The 16,695-nt window shown below is 54.8% G+C and overlaps 3 protein-coding genes across 8 annotated transcripts in view; 2 read left to right on the top strand and 1 right to left on the bottom strand.

Annotated features, from left to right (window-relative positions):
- The window catches only part of GBA2 (glucosylceramidase beta 2), a 10,958-nt gene extending 9,201 nt beyond the window's left edge, over positions 1-1,757 (top strand). Inside the window, exons 14-17 of the mRNA XM_030885356.2 lie at positions 61-210; positions 628-743; positions 837-1,028; positions 1,214-1,757. Coding sequence (XP_030741216.1) covers positions 61-210; positions 628-743; positions 837-1,028; positions 1,214-1,486 — 731 coding nt within the window. The 3' untranslated portion in view covers positions 1,487-1,757. The remainder of the gene's footprint in view (positions 1-60; positions 211-627; positions 744-836; positions 1,029-1,213) is intronic.
- On the bottom strand, positions 1,665-6,007 carry CREB3 (cAMP responsive element binding protein 3). 3 transcript variants are annotated; one of them, XM_045289187.1, is made up of 9 exons: positions 5,704-6,006; positions 5,458-5,605; positions 5,312-5,382; positions 5,118-5,207; positions 3,350-3,495; positions 3,186-3,254; positions 2,471-2,555; positions 2,288-2,372; positions 1,665-2,201 (listed from the first exon to the last, which is right to left on the bottom strand). In XM_045289187.1, the coding sequence occupies exons 1-9, from the start codon at positions 5,821-5,823 to the stop codon at positions 1,864-1,866; spliced, it is 1,152 nt and encodes a 383-aa protein (XP_045145122.1). In that variant the 5' UTR covers positions 5,824-6,006; the 3' UTR covers positions 1,665-1,863. The 3 variants fall into 3 exon arrangements, with proteins under 3 accessions (XP_045145122.1, XP_045145123.1, XP_030741243.1); XM_045289188.1 differs by having other exon boundaries at positions 3,350-3,453; XM_030885383.2 differs by having other exon boundaries at positions 3,350-3,456; positions 5,312-5,605; positions 5,704-6,007.
- Positions 6,008-6,211: 204 nt separating this feature from the next.
- TLN1 (talin 1) overlaps positions 6,212-16,695 on the top strand; it is a 31,601-nt gene continuing 21,117 nt past the window's right edge. For all 4 annotated transcript variants that reach the window (XM_045289103.1, XM_004712406.4, XM_045289102.1 and 1 more), the window contains exons 1-10: positions 6,212-6,502; positions 12,640-12,802; positions 13,043-13,140; positions 13,386-13,515; positions 13,604-13,756; positions 14,029-14,171; positions 14,263-14,390; positions 15,013-15,073; positions 15,596-15,700; positions 16,070-16,225. In XM_045289103.1, the coding sequence (XP_045145038.1) occupies positions 12,673-12,802; positions 13,043-13,140; positions 13,386-13,515; positions 13,604-13,756; positions 14,029-14,171; positions 14,263-14,390; positions 15,013-15,073; positions 15,596-15,700; positions 16,070-16,225 (1,104 nt within the window). In that variant the 5' untranslated portion in view covers positions 6,212-6,502; positions 12,640-12,672. The remainder of the gene's footprint in view (positions 6,503-12,639; positions 12,803-13,042; positions 13,141-13,385; positions 13,516-13,603; positions 13,757-14,028; positions 14,172-14,262; positions 14,391-15,012; positions 15,074-15,595; positions 15,701-16,069; positions 16,226-16,695) is intronic.

Genomic DNA, 16,695 nt, shown 5'->3' with positions numbered 1-16,695 from the left:
GCTCCAGGAGGTCTGAGGTAGGGGAAGAGAGACTCTTTGTCTGACCGCCACACCCGTCTCTGACCAGTGCGTACTGCGGTGGGCTGTGGCTGGCAGCGGTGGCTGTGATGGTCCAGATGGCTGTTCTATGTGGAGCGCAGGACACCCGGAAGCAGTTTGCTGCCATCCTCAGCCGGGGTCAAGAAGCCTATGAGCGGCTGCTGTGGAATGGTAAGAGCGTCTGCTGCAGAGAGCTGGCTGGAGGGGCCGGAGGTATTTTAAAGCAGCCCTGCTGTAGTGGTTATGTGTCAGCTACATTCCGCATGGTCAGCAGCAGCAGCTGGGCAGGAGAAAGACCAGGCTTCCTACTCCAGTAATCAGTTACAGTCTCCGAAACCCACAAGGGGTCGCTATGAATCAGCATTATTCGATGGCAGTGAGTCTGGTTTGGGGTTTTTTTGGGGGCACAGAAGCACTCTGGCCATATTGTGGGTTAAGCCAATCATAAAGCTGGTGGTTCAAACCCACCAGCCTTTCAGCAGAAAATGAGGCCGGCTGCTCCCATATAAGGTGCATGGTCCGGGGGCCTGAGGCAATTGGGGGGGGCCCGAGGGGAGCCCTGTTCCACCCTTGCTCTGCTCGCTTCAGGCCGCTACTACAACTACGACAGCAGCTCACAGGCTCAGTCCCGGAGCATCATGTCTGACCAGTGTGCTGGCCAGTGGTTCCTGAGGGCCTGTGGCCTGGGAGAAGGAGACACGGAGGTGAGAGCCTAGCCAGAGGAGCCTGGGAGGAGGTTCTCCCAGCAGGGGGAAATCCAGGATTAAGGGACCCCGTTTCTGCCCTTGCCCCGCCAGGTATTTCCTACCCCACATGTGGTCCAGGCTCTGCGTACCATCTTCGAGTTCAATGTCCAGGCCTTTGCTGGAGGCGCCATGGGGGCTGTGAACGGCATGCAGCCCCACGGCGTCCCTGATACCACCAGCATCCAGTCCGATGAAGTCTGGGTGGGTGTGGTCTACGGGCTGGCTGCCACCATGATCCAGGAGGTAATGCCTTCCCCTCCCCACCTCCACCCTGGCTTCTGCACGATCTGGATTGGCATTTTGGTTATTGATGATCTTTCTCATGATCTGGGAGCTCCCTGAGGGCAGAGGGCCTTGTCTCTTATCTGTCCAGCTAAAGTGAGTGTCCCAGGGAAGCCAAAATGTAAGACTTTAATCTCTGCCCCTAGGGACTGACCACGGAGGGCTTCCGGACAGCAGAAGGCTGCTACCGCACAGTGTGGGAACGCCTGGGCCTGGCCTTCCAGACTCCTGAGGCCTACTGCAAGCACCGAGTGTTCCGCTCTCTGGCTTACATGCGACCCCTGAGCATCTGGGCCATGCAGCTGGCTCTGCAGCAGCAGCAGGGTAAAAAAGGCTCTGATCCAGGAACCCAACAGAACCCAGGACTAAGCCCAAGGCCTCTATCCAGCCCAGAGGATGCCCCAGAAGGCCCCAAGTGAGCCCTGTGACTGGGAGGAAGGAGCCACCAGCCCAGCTTCCCCTCAGATCTCTCCTGCAACCCTGAGCCACCAGGACAATCACACTCCCTCCCTACCACCCAGCCATGCCAGTAATGAGGGGTCGGGGATGACCCAGGCATCAGAATAATTTATTTATTTCCCTTCCCCCACCCCCACCCCCCCCTCGCTGCATGAAATGTTCGAGGAGGGTCCACTGAGTCCACCAGACAGGATGATAGGAACACATCAAATTAAAAGTTCCAGAAAGCCAGTGAGTCTGGTGTGTTTGCGCCTCAGGCTTCCTGGCCCCACCTGCTCAGGGTCCTTTGGACTTAGACACAGATGGGGCTCCTGTGCAGGCACTCCACAGCCTCACCCTAGCCTGCAGATGTGACCTGCAGGAGGACAGAGATGGGGCTATGGGCAGGGAGCCATCCCCGCTCTCTGGTGAGATTCACCTGCAGGAGGAGGATGGGCTTTAGGCAGGAGTGCACTGAGAAGAGGTCAGGGAAGCTCGGCTTTAGGGGAGGCTCTGCACGGGGAAACTGAGGCACTCGACATGAGCAGCAGCAAGAGTTGCCAGGGGCCTGGAGGAGGTGGCCTGAGCTGCCCGACCACTGGTTTCTGCGGTCCTCTGGGCCTTCTGACGGCAGCGCCAGCAGCTCCAGCTGGGGATGTTCCTCACTGGGGAGGGACCGAAGCTGGCGGGACAGCACTGAGGAGACAAAGATGATCTTCAAGGGCAGGCCAGGGCCTCTCCGGAGCCCGGGCCTGGATGACTGATGGCCTCAAGTCTCTCACCTCCGTGCTGGGCTGGCTGGCTCCCCTTTACCTCGGAGGAGTACATCGCCGGGGTGAGGAGGAGGCAGAAGGAGAAGAGGAGGACCTGGAGCACAGAGAAAAGGGAGGAAGGAAGGGGCTCTGGCTTGCACCCTGGCCCCACCCCGAGGAAAGGCTTCTCCCTCCACCAGGACCCAGCCTCACCAGCACACAGGTGCTACTGCTGGCGCTTTGGGTTGATATCTGTATCACCATGGCCTGGAGTTTCCTCAGCTGACCCAGAAGGGACCTGGCAGAAGAAAAGGAGCAGTGAGCAGATGCTGGCCTGGCAATTGGGGGTGGGGAGGTTACCCCCGGGCCCTGGACCATCTTGTTCCTCTCCTGTTTCTGCCACTGACCTTCTCTGCAGCTGAAATGCTTAGAGAACTGCATTCAAAACAGACAGCCTCTTGGCCTGAACAAACTCCCTTCGCAAATAGCGTCACCAGTTCGGTCTAACCAGCAATGTGTGTAGTCCTCCCAGGCATTCACCCGCTCCCTGCCCTCTCCCTCTGCCCCAGCTCACCTGCGTCCACGATCCACCAAACCACCGACAGCCTTGTGTCCTCTCTCTGCTTGAAATGCTTTCTTCAGCCTTGGAATCCTAGCAGCTATCAAATGGTGTCTGATAGCGCGCATGATAGCGCGCACACACCTACCCTCCCCACGTCTTTCTGGCTCTCCCTGCTCTTGCTGGGTACTGGAGGGTTTTGGGTGGACTGACTTGGCCTGTACTACGAGCTTCCATGGCTCAGAAACACAGTGAAGGCTAAGCTCCAGACTGGTCTACGGGTGATGCCCAGTTTGAAGTCAAATGAAGAACAAGGCAAGGAGTGGGAACCTGGAGGGGGGTGAGGAGGGGAGGGCCGCTGTTGCTTACAGGTTCTCTTCCTCCAGGAGCTGCACTTTGTTCTGTAGCTCCAGGTTCTGGGCTGTGTACTTCAAGATCCTAGGGGAGTAACCGGGACAGCTTCTAGATCCCTAGTTCAAAAACACTTCCAACAACCTCCCCTTCCCCTTTTACACCCCCTTTTCCTTCCATACCTGCTCTCTAAGCCCCCCACATACACCTTCTTCTTCCTGCGACTCTCTTGAGCAGACTTTTTGTTTCGAATCTTCCTCCGCACTCGCTTGAGAATCTGTTCCTCCTTCTGGGAGAAGACAGGGGGCGGGGCATCAGCAGCTGAGCACTGGACCCAAAGAGTTAGATGGCAAAAGAGTTCAATCATCGGGCCAATAAGCCCTGGGTTTCTGTGTGAACGCCTCAGGAACCAGGTATGAACACCTTTGTGAATAAGCCCAGACCATGTTAACAATTGTTTCATTTTAATCAATTGTATCATTTCTCTCCACTTGATAGTTCTTTAGACCAGCGGTTCTCAACCTATGGGTCGTGACCCGTTGGGGGTCAAACGACCCTTTCACAGGAGCCGCCCGATTCATAACAGTAGCAAAATGATAGTTACAAAGTAGCAACAAAAATAACTTTATGGTTGGGGGGTCACCACAACATGAGGAACTGTATTAAAGGGTGGTAGCATTAGGAAGGTTGAGAACCACTGCTTTATCGTGTGTATATATATATATATACACACACACACACACACACACACACACACATGTTAGCTCCTTCGCCTGGACTCCATCCTGTTAAGATCTGGGCTTAAACAGGAAACTAGGATAGGACCTGGCAAATACAGCTCAGCAAGGCAGTCATGGCTCTTCGGTATTGACCCAGCCTCCAAACCCTTCCTTCAGGAACCATGTCTTAGTGCTGGCCTGCTGGCTGCTGCTGGACTTTTGAGAAATTAAAATTCCCTCTACTTTTCTAAGAATGAATGCTGATTTCATCCCAGTTTCACAGTGCCATCACTCAGTAGATGCAAACACAGGAATTTACATTTATCCTTGTCATGCTGTTTGTTCAGCCTGGGCCTCGATACAACTTTGTTCTACCATGCATCAAGAGGTGGATTACCAAGGAGTCGATGAAATCTAAGTATTCCTCCTGTGCACAAGACCCTGTAGTAATACTGGGCTGACAATTCTGAATCATTTGTCTTCATGAGAACTTTCCAATTTGTTGAAGCATCAGACCTCCCTGAAAGGCAGCATTTTACAGCCAGCATATTAAATACACACCCTAGCAACTCTCTGCTCAGTTCCTCACCTCTAGCCTTTTACAAATTACTGATATAAAACTAACAAGAAGCAAACTGGACTTCCTCATGGGAGCGGAGTTTAAATTGGGAACATCCAGTTTGCAGATGCCGATGGATGACAGTGGAAGGGCAAAATGCATTTGCAGGGTCCCCCCATTGACTACGCCTCCAGGGTACCCCCTCTGAACATACTCCAGGAACGTGACTAGCCTCGCCACCGGACAGAGACCACTGTAAAATCTACTATGGCAGATATATCACTCCATCGCCCTGATGACCCATTCTATTCCACTGAGGTTTTTCTATGCTTCGTCTAGCCATAGTTGTTGACTTTTTGTTTGTTTGTTTCTTGTTTGTGTTTTGTATGACTTTCTGTATATGCATTCCAGGATAGGTAAATCTATAGAGACAGCAACTGGATTGATAATTACCCAGGGGCACAGCAAGGGAGGATGTAGGGAAATGGGGAGCCTAACAATGAGTATGAGGATAAAATGTTCTGAAACTGTGGTGATGACTGCACAAATCCTTATATGACGGAACAATTAAATTGCATGATATGTGAAGTATATGCCAATAAACTATTAAAAAAAAAAAGATTGGCTGCCTTGAGATGCCTCCAGCCTCAGCTCTGTTAATGAGGGCCTTACCTTAGTGAGAGGAAGTGTCTCAGGCAGAGTAAGGCCATCCTTCTCCAAGAGCCTCTTCTCTTCATCTGTCAGCATCAGTCTCTCAGTCTCCTGGGGCAATTGAGGAGCAGAGTTACATGGGGCTGTCAGAAAGGAATGGGGAATCCTGCCCAGACTGTAGCAGTGGAGGAATAATCCTCCTGGAAGGCAAGTACCTGCTCTTCGAGTTCCATCCCCTGCAGTGGGATCGCCTGGGCTTCCTCCTCCTCCTGATAGCTCCCACTGGCTGCAAAGGGAAAATGTGAATAGCCAGGGCTAGGCGCCCTTTCTTCCTCATCAACTTCAGTTATGACGGACTCACCTAAATCTCCGGAGTCATGCTCCTGTGAGAGGGAGTAATTGTGGTCATGATGCACCGGGCACGGGCTGGAGGAGCTGAGGGCGTTCGGCGATGCTGAGGGGCTGAGCAGGGAATTCAGGAAATCCTCCACCTCCCACTCACTCAGTACCTGCACCAGGTTCAAATTCAAGGGCTGTGACCCATCGCCACCGCACCCCCACTCCTGTCCCCAGCTTAGCGCCTCACCAATTCCGAACTCCCACTCACCTCGGAGAGCGGCAACTCCCAGTCCAGAGGGGCCTCCTCGGGCGCCACCCCCAAATCTCCGCTTTCCCCCACTAGAAAACCCAGCAGGTCCTCGTCACCGGGGCTCAGTGCCAGCTCCATATGGGATATCTACGGGGCAGCTGGATAGAAACTCCGGGACACACCCAATCCCAGAACCCCAGGCACGGTCCCCCGCCCCGTGGAAGGTCTCCCACGTCGGTTCTGGCCCCTCTGCGCTCCCTCGCCCTCAGCTTTCACTCTCAGGCCGGACCGCCTCCCACACTCGAGCCTCGTCCACTTCCAACACAACGGAAGCCAGGCGCCTCGCCCACACGGCATTCTGGGACTTGGAGTTCTCGGAAGTGGCCACGGTGCGGCGCCACGTCCCGGGGGTTATGCAAATCGAGGGGCGGGGCCCTCGGCCTCCGCACACCCCGAGGGCGGGAGTTCTGGAGCCCCGCCTTCGCTTGGAGCGAGGAGAGGCCGGCCGCGCACCTAAAAGGGAACTTGGGGCCCGCGGCGAGCGTCTTCCCCGGATTGCACACCCCCTCGCTTCCTGCCGGGGAGGGGCTGCCAGTCTCCGGCGGGCTCCGGAGCATCGAGAGCTGCGACCAGACAGAGTAGCTTCCTGCGGTCCCCACAACCATCGAGCGCGGGTCCAGGGCGCCGCCCGCGGGTGGGGGACATTCCGGGGACGGAAGTGGCCGCGAGAGAGCCTGTCGGCGGGAGGGCGAGGCCGCAGCCCGAGAGCGACCGGGAGCAGGAGCGGGCGAGCGGGCCACAGAGCCGGGCACCTCAGGTAGGCCGGGCTGCGCGCGGCTGGAGCTCCGGGGTGTGGCCGCGAGGCCCGGCCCGGGAAGCGGGCGGGCGGGGCCCCTGTGTCCGGCGTGTCCTGTTTCGGCTCCTGGTAGAGAGGTCAGGGTCCAAAGTAGTTGGACTTGGTCTTCGCGGCTAAGTAGGCCGTTCTGCGGGAGCCCTCGTTCGGCCTGGGGTGGTTTTTCAGGATGGTGAGGCGTGACCACCGTGAAGCGCAGGGCAGGGAACGGTTTGGGGGAGTGGGGGTGGGGTTCGCTGATGGCAGATGCGTGAGTAGGGACGCTTTGGCAAATTTGGGATTAGATGGAGTCGCGGTGGGGTTTCAAGGTGAGCGGTCGCAGTTATCAAACCAGGATCGGTTAGGACCATTTTTGTCGGTAAGGTTTAGATAGCCATTTAATTTGGGGAGGGGGGGGATGGTGGTGGTTGTGGACAGCCTGCCTCAAAGTTCAGAGCTCATGGTCAGGCTAAGGGTCAACAGGGAGAATTGGGTTAGAAAGCCCATCTTAGGGATCATTAGGTCCTTGGCACGATCGGTATTAGGAAATATGCAGTGATGGGGTAGGTCTGTCAGAAATCAAGCTACATGAGAATCTTAGGTTTAAGGCTCACCTTTCCGGCTTAAGGGCTGGAAAACCAGGTCAGGCATTGGGTCTGGCTCGCTGCTGGGAAAGAGAGGAGCGTAGTACAAGCCAGAGTAGGGGATCAGGACCTGGTTAGAGTCAGGGTTGATGTTAGGAATTAGAAGTAGCTTTGGGGGTCATGATGGAGGTCAAGGCTGTCAGTAGTTAGATATTCCTGTTTGGGGGAGAAGATGGCAGGTAGTCACAGAGCCCAGAATGGTGTCAACGTCCTGGGCTGGAGGGCAGGAGAAAGGACTTCAGCTTCGTTAAGTCATTTGCTAAACCCAAGGCTTTCTGAGGCCCGCGCAGCGCACGTCCAGCATTCTTGGACTACGTTCTTTACCAGGTGGGACCTGAGAACATGACAGGGTGCAGGAAATGTACGATGCCTAGTCATACGTAGAGCACTGTCTGGGACTGATGACTAACAGGAAAGCAGACCAAGGAGATACTGATGTCTTGGGAGAAGGGCAAGACTGAACCTCCTGAAAGTCAGCCCCCTGGTCATCTCGTTCGCCTGATATTAAGCCCTCCTCCCCAGCTCCTAGCCTTGCATTCCATACCCTTCCTGCATATCCCCCTGCCTACAACGCCCATGTTCTTCATCTTCTTACCATCTGTTCCCTCCCCACTTGATTCATACATCCTGCCTTAAATTACCCTCACCCAAGCCTGAGCTTTCCCATCGTCTTAAAGCACTCTCTCACCATGTTCACCCACAAACCATCTGGTCATCGAAACAGCCCCCCAACCCAATTCTAAGTAAGCCTCCTGTAATTTCTTGGTCCCATTGCAGAGCCCCTTCCCCCACTCCCCAAGCAGAAAAGAGGAAATGAGACCCAAAGAGGAAACTGGGTCTTGCTGATCCCATGCCCAGCCAGGCCACTGACCACACCCCCATGTCACTCCCAGCCTGACCCAGCTACTGCCCACAGCCCTATCCCATACTCAGCCCACCCAGCCTCTGGATGCAGCCAAGACTTCTCCTTAGCCACCCTTAGCCCTTCTCCTCCCGCACGACCTCATTTAGCCACACACAAGCACGGCTTCATCTCTTCTCAACCCCCTGTGGCCTGTCCTGGCCTCTAAACTCACTCCTCTTTCCCTCCACGTCTATCTTAGCCACAGGCCACATATTCTTCCCTCCCTTCCCCCAGCCTGATCCAATGACTGATCACATACTCATCTTTCCTCTTACCTTCTACACTTCCTTCTGCCCCATCCCCAGTCTGCTGCAGTCACTGACCATCCCCCATCTGTCCCTACCTGGCTATTGACCACATACCTGTCTCCCTTTCCCCACAGCCTCATTCACACATTCCCAGCTCAACCTGATCCATCTCCCCCGTACCTAATAAACTCAAGCTGCTCAGGTTGTTCTAGGTACTAGGTAGCTACTGGTGAGAGGTCGCTATGGGACCCCCAGCCTGACTTTGGGTCCGGCCGGGTCTCTGACGGAACAAGCTTATTGGTTCTTGTCAGTTCTATGTAACAGTTCTACTGAATGGCATCTCCTCTTAACGCTGGCTTCCTTATCTCTCACTTGTGTTAATAATGTATTTCTAATTACTCTAAGATAACAGCCCAAAGTATTTTCTAAAATCCAGTTCTGGTCATGCCCCTTTTCTACTCAGAAGCTTCCCCTTGCGCCTGCTACCCCCCTGTAGGTAAAATACCTCACATTCCTCTCTAGTCCTCCCTGTCTCTCCACCCTAACTCTAACTCCCCCACCACTGCTCCCTTGCAGGTACCCTGTGCTTCAACCAGCCTGCCTGCTCACTGCCCTGAATGCTCCTCCGTGATTTCCTGCCTTTCACCTTTGCTTATGCTAGTCTCTGCCTGGAATGCAACCCCGACTCATCTCCGGCTGGCTGGCGTAGTGGAGCAAGCTTGGCCCTTGGAGCCAGAGACCTGTGTTCGGATCCTGGCTCAACAACTTGTTAGCTGTGTGACTTTGGACAAATACTTTGGAAACGAAAACTCTTTTGAGCCTGTTTCCTACTCTGGCAAAATGGGAAGAATGACACCTACCCTGAGTGAAGGTTCAAATGAAATTATGTATGGAAAGCAGTCAACAGCTTGCCAATAAATGACAGATTGCTATAATTTTTTTTATTCCCCTTATTTTCAGAAAACTAACTTCTAATGACACCTTCCTGGAGGCGTTGGGTTCCCCTTCCCTGGCCTATTGGGATCTCTGCTCTGCACCCACCCCCCAGCTCCTAGCATCTTGCAGTACTCTGCTGGGCTGATTCACTTCTTTCTCCTGGAGGGCAAAGGCTGTCTTACTCATCTTAGTTCTCAGCCTTGGAAGTGGGTGGCCCAGGGCCTTCCCCACAGCAGGCCCCCAAGGAGCACTTGCTGAGTGAATAGAAGGGGGGGTGGGAGGGGAGCAGCCGGCGCTGGTGCTGGAGGCTTTCTTGTGGGGAAGCAGTGTGCCTGGGCCGGTCTCCGTGGGCAGATAAGTGGCTGTGAGGAGGGAAGTGGAGGCTGTGAGGTGGCGATAGCCAGCCTGCCTGCCTGGAGAGAGAGAGGTAGCTTGGTGGGAAGGAGCTTGGGGGCGGGGGGGTGGCCGGCTGACTGTGTACCTTCCAGGAGGAGAAGTGTGTGGGACAGGGGTGTAGGTGGGGAGGGGCTGGGTCTGGGGAGGTCAGGTTCCGACCTTCAGCTGCCCAGTCAGCCCTAAGAGAGCTTCCAGCACCCCAACCAAGGAACCGACCGACCGGATATGTCAGTCTCACCCACGAGCCTCCCCCTCCCCCATGGTTGCGGGCTCAGAGGCCAAATTTGGTAACAGGCTTGAATGTTCCTCCCCAACCCTCTCATTCTCAGGCTGTCTTCAGCTCACCCTCTCCCTTTGTCCCTCTCTGCAGAGCCCAATCTTCCTGCGGCTCCCTTTGGGGATAATGGCTTTGACCGTTCTCGAAACTGGACCCTAAAGCCCTTGTACCCTAAATTCCTTTCCCTCAGTATACTTAAATTCCATTCCTTGCTGGGATTTGACCTCTTGTCCTCCATCACCCTCTCCACACGGCCTCCCCCCTCCCGCCCCCTTGCCCAACTCCTCTGGAATGCATCTCAGGAATGTCTTGAGGGAGGAGGAGTTCCCTGGGAAGGGGGGGGGGGGCTGGTGTTATTATTCCATAAAAAAATGATGGGAAGGGGAGCCCATGTTGAAGACCCTGAGAAAAAACAGGCTAAGTTCTCCCTACTCTCCCAGGCACCCTGTTCCATGCCACACACCCCAATTCCCGCACCCCCCAGCAACCTGTTCTTAGCTCTCTTCTTACTTTGTGAGACTATATGGAGGTCCACACGGGACCAGCCTGGGAGGCATGACTCAAATCCCTTATCGGGGTCTCACCAGAGGTTTCCGTGCTTAAGGAAGAAGGGGGTGTCCCTATGTCCGGAGGAAGTGGGAGAGATGTGTACTTTCAGCTTAGGGTGAAGGACCTTTCAGTCCTGCCCTGGGCTCCTCCAGCTCCTCTGATCCTCCAGCCTCACTCCACTGATCAACGGCCCTTGCCAGGTCTGTTCAGCTGTGGGGAGAGGGACTCCTGGAATGGGGAGGGGGAGCAGAGCTGGAAATGGGGAGACTGAGGGTACTCTCCTGCTTGAGAATGAAGCTAGAGAGTGGCCTATGGTGTCTTCTCTTGAGGTACTAGATATGGGATAGTATACCCCTGACCCGAACCTTTCTGAAGCTTTCTGCCTTCCCAAACCCCACCCCTTCCAACTCCCTGCTTCTCTCCTGCTCTCTCTCCTGACACTCCCATTTCTGCTTCCCAGCCTTTCCCGCACAAAATGCAGTGTGCCTGCACCAGTCCTATAGGACAGAGTAGATGCTGTTCCCTGGGGTTTTCAAAACTGTAAACCTTTTAAGGAAACAAACTGCCGCATCTTCCTTCGGCAGAGCTGCTGGTGGGTTTGAACCACCAACTTTTCAGTCAGCAGTAGAGCACTTGGTCACCGCATTCCCAAGGCTCTTTCTCCTCCCCCCAAACCCAACCCACTGTCATCAATTCAAGGCCTACTCAGAGCGACCCTTACAGGGTGTTTGAGATGCAGTGTTTACTGAAGCAGACCACTTCCTTTTTCTCCCAAAGAGTGGCCGTAGGTTTGAACCTGGAAACTTGTGGTGAACAGCCCAATACTTGTCCCACAGTGCCACCAGAGGGGCTGACATTTTGCCCTGAGGGGAGTGGACAGCTTAGATTTGCTCATTCTCTTAGTTCAAAAGCAGCCAATCCCTGTACCGGGTTGGGTTATATCATCTGCTGCCAGGCAGACTTGTCCTCTTGCCTCCTGTGCACCCCCTGCCATCCTTAGTGGCTCCTCCAGCCCACCCGGAGGGCGTGGTATCCGGAGCCACGCTGACAGGACCATCAGAGGAAACAGCTGAGCTTGTGGAAGGACTAGCTGAAGATTAGAAAGACAGGAAGAGTTGTGATGAGAGCTGTTACCCTGGTCCTGGGAAATAGCTGGGCTGACTGGGAAGGGCTGAGCCCTTGCTCTGACCTGCCTTGAAGCTTTTTTCCCTGAGGGTCTGTCCTCCCCTCTATAAAGATGCGATTGACTAGAGCCCTTTGGACTGGCAATCATAATTCCAGCTTGCTGGTCAGCACAGCCAGATCCAGGACCGAGCTCCTGAAGGAGGCCATCAGATTAGAGGAATGTTCTGGGACGAGAGAAGGCCCAGGTGGTTGGATAGCCAGTCTCGGGTCTCCCTGCCAGACTGGAGAGAGCCTGTTTGCAAGCTTTCAGAGCCCCTGGGATTCTCTGGGGCAGCAGAGAAAGCACAAACGCTGCAAAAGGGAAGGTCACAGGAGTCTGAGTCGGCCGGCCGCTCCTTCTGAAAGCGGAGGGATCCAGTGAGAGAGAGGAGAGGAAGCTCTTGAACCAAGAAAAGACAGGAACAAGGCAGGGGGTTGGGCTGGTGAAGGTGGTGAGCAGAGACAAGGGACACTTGGCAGAAAGGAAGGAAGCGCACATTCCAGTGTAGGGCAGAGCAGTGGCCGCAGAGAGCGCTGTATTTCAGACCTGCAGCGGATGGTACCAGCTCTATGGCCCCTAGCCGCACCACCAGCAGGGGTCTGCCATGTCAACTTGGGGGAGGAGGCTTGGTTTGGGCTCCTGAAAGAACCATGGTGGTGTAGTGGTTAAAGCACTTGGCTGCTGGACAAGGGACTTTGCTTCTGTAAAGATTTACAGCCATCAAGGCAGGGCAGTCTGTTCTGCCCTGAAAGGCTGTACTGGGCTTATTGGCCTTGAAGACCAGTTTCTCTGTCAGATGTCTTAGAAGGGTAGGACTGGTCTAATTGGTATAAATTATCTTAACTTTCATAAAGAATGAAATAAAACAACTACTTCATTGCTATCAGCTTTGGTGAGTCCTATTCAAGAACACCCCTCCCTGGGACTCCCTCTGGGGGCCGGGGGCAGGGGGCTCCTCCCCTCCCCAGAGGGCGTGTTCTGATGCCTGGGTGCCACGGGCCAGGTCTAGGCAGGCTGGAAAGGAGCCGCTGCCACCATGGTTGCACTCTCGCTGAAGATCAGCATTGGAAATGTGGTGAAGACGATGCAGTTTGAGCCCTCCACCATGGTGTACGACGCCTGCCGCATCATTCGAGAGCGCATCCCAGAGGCCCTGGTTGGCCCTCGTGAGTTGGACTGCCCAGGGGGCTAGGGTGGGGGTCCTCGGTCCCTTCTTGTTCCCAGACTGAGCCTTGAGGGGTAACCCTGTTGTCCCCCGGGTCTAATCTCCTCTTGAGTCTGTGTTCCACAGTTCCCTCCCTCCCTCTTTAGCCCTAGGGTCAGGGGACCAACAGAGGCAATAATGGGGCAGCCATTCGCCACACAGGGGTCTTCACGAGTCTGAAGTAACCCATCTTCTCTTTCAGCCAGCGACTTTGGGCTCTTTCTGTCGGATGATGATCCCAAAAAGGGTATATGGCTGGAGGCCGGGAAAGCGCTGGATTACTACATGCTCCGAAATGGAGTGAGTATTACCTCACCAAGGACCAGCCACGTCCCCTTCCATCAACACCCCCGCACCCACCCCCCTCTTTTTCCAGCACCCCCTTCGTGCCTCTGACCCCGCCCCGTGCCTCTGTCACAGGCACGCATGCTTGTAGATGAACTGCCATAACCTCCCTTTCAGTAATCTTCCTCCTCTATGGCCTGTGAAAAGGGAGTGATTGCCCTGCTTCAGGGGGCCCCACCCTCCTTCCCTCGCCCCGCCAGGACACCATGGAGTACAGGAAGAAACAGAGGCCCTTGAAGGTCCGGATGCTTGATGGCACCGTGAAGACCATCATGGTGGATGACTCTAAGACCGTGACCGACATGCTCATGACCATCTGTGCCCGTATCGGTAAGTGCTCTAGGCGGGGCTGGGGACTTGGCAGGGAGGAGACAAGGCTGCAGTGCCTCGGAGGCTACCTGACCCTCCCTCTCTGCAGGCATCACCAATCATGATGAATACTCACTGGTTCGAGAGTTGATGGAAGAGAAGAAGGAGGAGACGACAGGGACCTTACGGAAGGATAAGACACTGCTGCGAGATGAGAAAAAGATGGAGAAACTGAAGCAGAAATTGCACACAGACGATGAGCGTAAGCAAACCCAGGGGGAAAGAGTGCCCCAGAAACACTCCAGGCAGAGAGCCACGTTTCAGCTCATTATTTACTGAGCATCTGCTTTGTGCAAGGCATTCTTTTAGACACTGGGGGTCGCTCAGTAAGTAAAACAAATTCCCCACACTCAGACTGGAATGTCTGGAAAGGAAGGTAATGAAGGAATGAACAGAAAGCCAGAGGCTGGCCACCCTGGGGTCTGGGGTGGGGGTGGGGCTTGGCATTGAAGGGCTGGGCTCTCTGTGCCCCAGTGAACTGGCTGGACCATGGCCGAACCCTGAGGGAGCAAGGAGTGGAGGAGCATGAGACACTTCTGCTGAGGAGGAAGTTCTTCTACTCTGACCAGAATGTCGATTCCCGAGACCCCGTGCAGCTGAACCTTCTTTACGTGCAGGTGGGGCAGGGATGGGCAGCGGGGCAGAAGGGGCCAGGGTTTCTCCCCACGCCCACACGCATCATGTGCCTCCTCTCCGTGTGCTCTGCAGGCTCGAGACGACATTCTGAACGGCTCCCACCCGGTCTCCTTTGACAAGGCCTGTGAGTTTGCTGGCTTCCAATGTCAGATCCAGTTTGGGCCCCACAATGAACAGAAGCACAAGGCCGGCTTCCTCGAGTGAGTGCCCCACGGCCATCCCCTGTGAGGGGCCAGGACTCCTTGCCACAATGACCCCAGCAGATCCTTCTCCATCCCAGGCCTTCTCTCTGGTTTCCTTGTCTGAGGTACCAGGGATTGGCCCACTTGGGTACCACCTGGGCTGCCTTCACTCATTTGTCCTCTCGCTGGTCCCTTGTGGGATATGAGTGTGATCCCAGACCTCTACCCTTGCCCCTACCGCTGAGACCAGCATAAAGCTTTTTGAGATCTCCAGAAGCGCCAGAGGAAACGGTAAAGTTGTCATCCTAGGGAACCTTACTTTCTCAGGTTAAAACGCCTCACAAGTTGCATCCCCTGGCGTTGGTCAGGATGTTGAAGCCCACAGTCGTCACCCGGCTGCACTCTTTCTCTTACTGCCCCAGGGCTAAGCCTCCACCTTCAGTCTCCACCAGGAAAGACACAGGCCGCATTCAAGAGCTAAGCAGAATCATCAGTGTTTGAGAAGACAATCCAGGCTCTATTCCCTCAGACTCTCCCTTTTTCCCAAAGTTACGGCTGTCCAAGACATTGCCTCATCGCCCTAGGCCCACAGATCTCCTGCTGCTATCCACTAATCCTGACCCTCCCTTTTCTGGTCTAGCCTGAAGGACTTCCTGCCTAAGGAGTACGTGAAGCAGAAGGGCGAGCGTAAGATCTTCCAGGTGAGGGGAGGGTGAGCTGGGAACTTGGTGGCCTGTCCCTAGGACTAAACAAATTCCCACCCTCTCCCTACTGCCACCCACCATGCTGTTCTCCCACGCCTCCTGTGCCGAGGAGATGGGGAATGGGCTTTTCTTCTCAGCTCCATTACAGCTTTTGCTGTGGAAGTTAATTCTGTAATGTGTTCTCTCTAATGTGGGGTAACAGTACCTGCCCTGTATAGGATTGGAAAGAGAGTCAAATGAGATCGTATCCAGGAAAGTACTGTGCGGCCTTTGTAAGGCGTCTAGCCTCCTCGTTGACGACTCAGCCCAAAGGCTGTTGGTTGGCCCTTTTTCTCCCGAACCCTCAGAAAGTCTCCATGCTCCTGTGATACCCTGGTGCCTGCGTCATTTCTCAGACCCTGCACTAACCTTCCCTGCATCCCCACGAGAGTACCATGACAGCTAACACCCCAACTGAACACCCGACCCGGGATAGTTTCTCCATATTCTGCTAAGTCCCTCCCCATTGCGTACTGACAGGCACACAAGAACTGTGGGCAGATGAGTGAGATTGAGGCCAAGGTGCGCTATGTGAAGCTTGCCCGTTCCCTCAAGACATACGGTGTTTCCTTCTTCCTGGTTAAGGTGGGTTATGGGCCCTCCTCACAGCCCCCTTTGTTTCCTGCTATGTCCTTTCCTTGGTCTCTGAAAGTCTTCGACCTCAGTCACAGGCATTTCCCTAAGCATCCCCTTGTCTACCTGGCTTGGACCTTATGGGAACCTACCCCATTATCAGTCTTCCTCCGCCACTTCCCTCCCTGCCCTTGGTTTTCCATCCTGTTCCCTTTTCTCTCACCCAGCCTTGTCCTGCGGGAAGCGCAGACACCGTGTATCCCTCTCCTGGCCACCTCAGTTCTTCCTTGTGGTCTAGATCGGATCCGTCCCCTCTCATCCTACCTCTGTGTTGCCTCCAATCCCCGGCTTGTACCGCCAACAACCCCCTCTGCCTCGCAGGAGAAAATGAAAGGGAAGAACAAGCTGGTGCCCAGGCTGCTGGGCATCACTAAGGAGTGTGTGATGCGGGTGGACGAGAAGACCAAGGAGGTGATCCAGGAGTGGAACCTCACCAACATCAAGCGTTGGGCTGCCTCCCCCAAGAGCTTCACCTTGGTGAGTCTGGGAACTGAGAGGAGAAAGGGCTTTGGAGTTTTCGGGAGTGTACAGCAGGAGAGCTCTTGTGCTGAGTGACTCCAGAAAAAAAGGAGACCGTGGGGACGACTCTGGGAGACAGAGCTTGTTAGAGGGAGACCCCCACCAGTGGAACAAGGACACCGGGACGAGACAGGTGATGGGCCTCCTTTAAAGACAGAAGTTAGCCGCCAACTGAGTTCCTAGGAATACTTGAGGGAGAGGGGAGAGGGTGACAGCAGGAAACTCAGCCTGCCCATAGCAGTCATTCTCTGTTGACTGTAGGTGTTATGGATTGAAAGGTGAAATGCCCCAATCAGAGAAAAAGAAATGATCATTTTCCACTTTGGTTTCTGGCACCAGCCCTCAGGTCTGGTCATTTAATGACTCTGTGTGTGTGTGTGTGTGTGTGTGTGTGTGTGTGTGTGTGTGTGTGTGTGTGTGTATGAGTT

This window comes from Echinops telfairi, unplaced genomic scaffold (genome assembly GCF_000313985.2).
Source record: "Echinops telfairi isolate 266 unplaced genomic scaffold, ASM31398v2 ScPeMD7_25;HRSCAF=90, whole genome shotgun sequence".
NCBI classification, from domain to species: Eukaryota; Metazoa; Chordata; class Mammalia; order Afrosoricida; family Tenrecidae; genus Echinops; species Echinops telfairi.
This window is presented reverse-complemented; position numbering and strand designations above follow the sequence as displayed.

Coding starts and splice junctions, on each gene's coding strand:
- CREB3 (XM_030885383.2), bottom strand. CDS start 5,823: ATGGAGCTGGCACTGAGCCCCGGTGACGAGGACCTGCTGGGTTTTCTA. Junction 3,457..5,117: donor AGACACTTCCTCTCACTAAG/GTAAGGCCCTCA, acceptor GTCTTCTCCCAG/AAGGAGGAACAGATTCTCAA. Junction 2,556..3,185: donor CTCCTGGAGGAAGAGAACCT/GTAAGCAACAGC, acceptor TTCTTCTGCCAG/GTCCCTTCTGGGTCAGCTGA.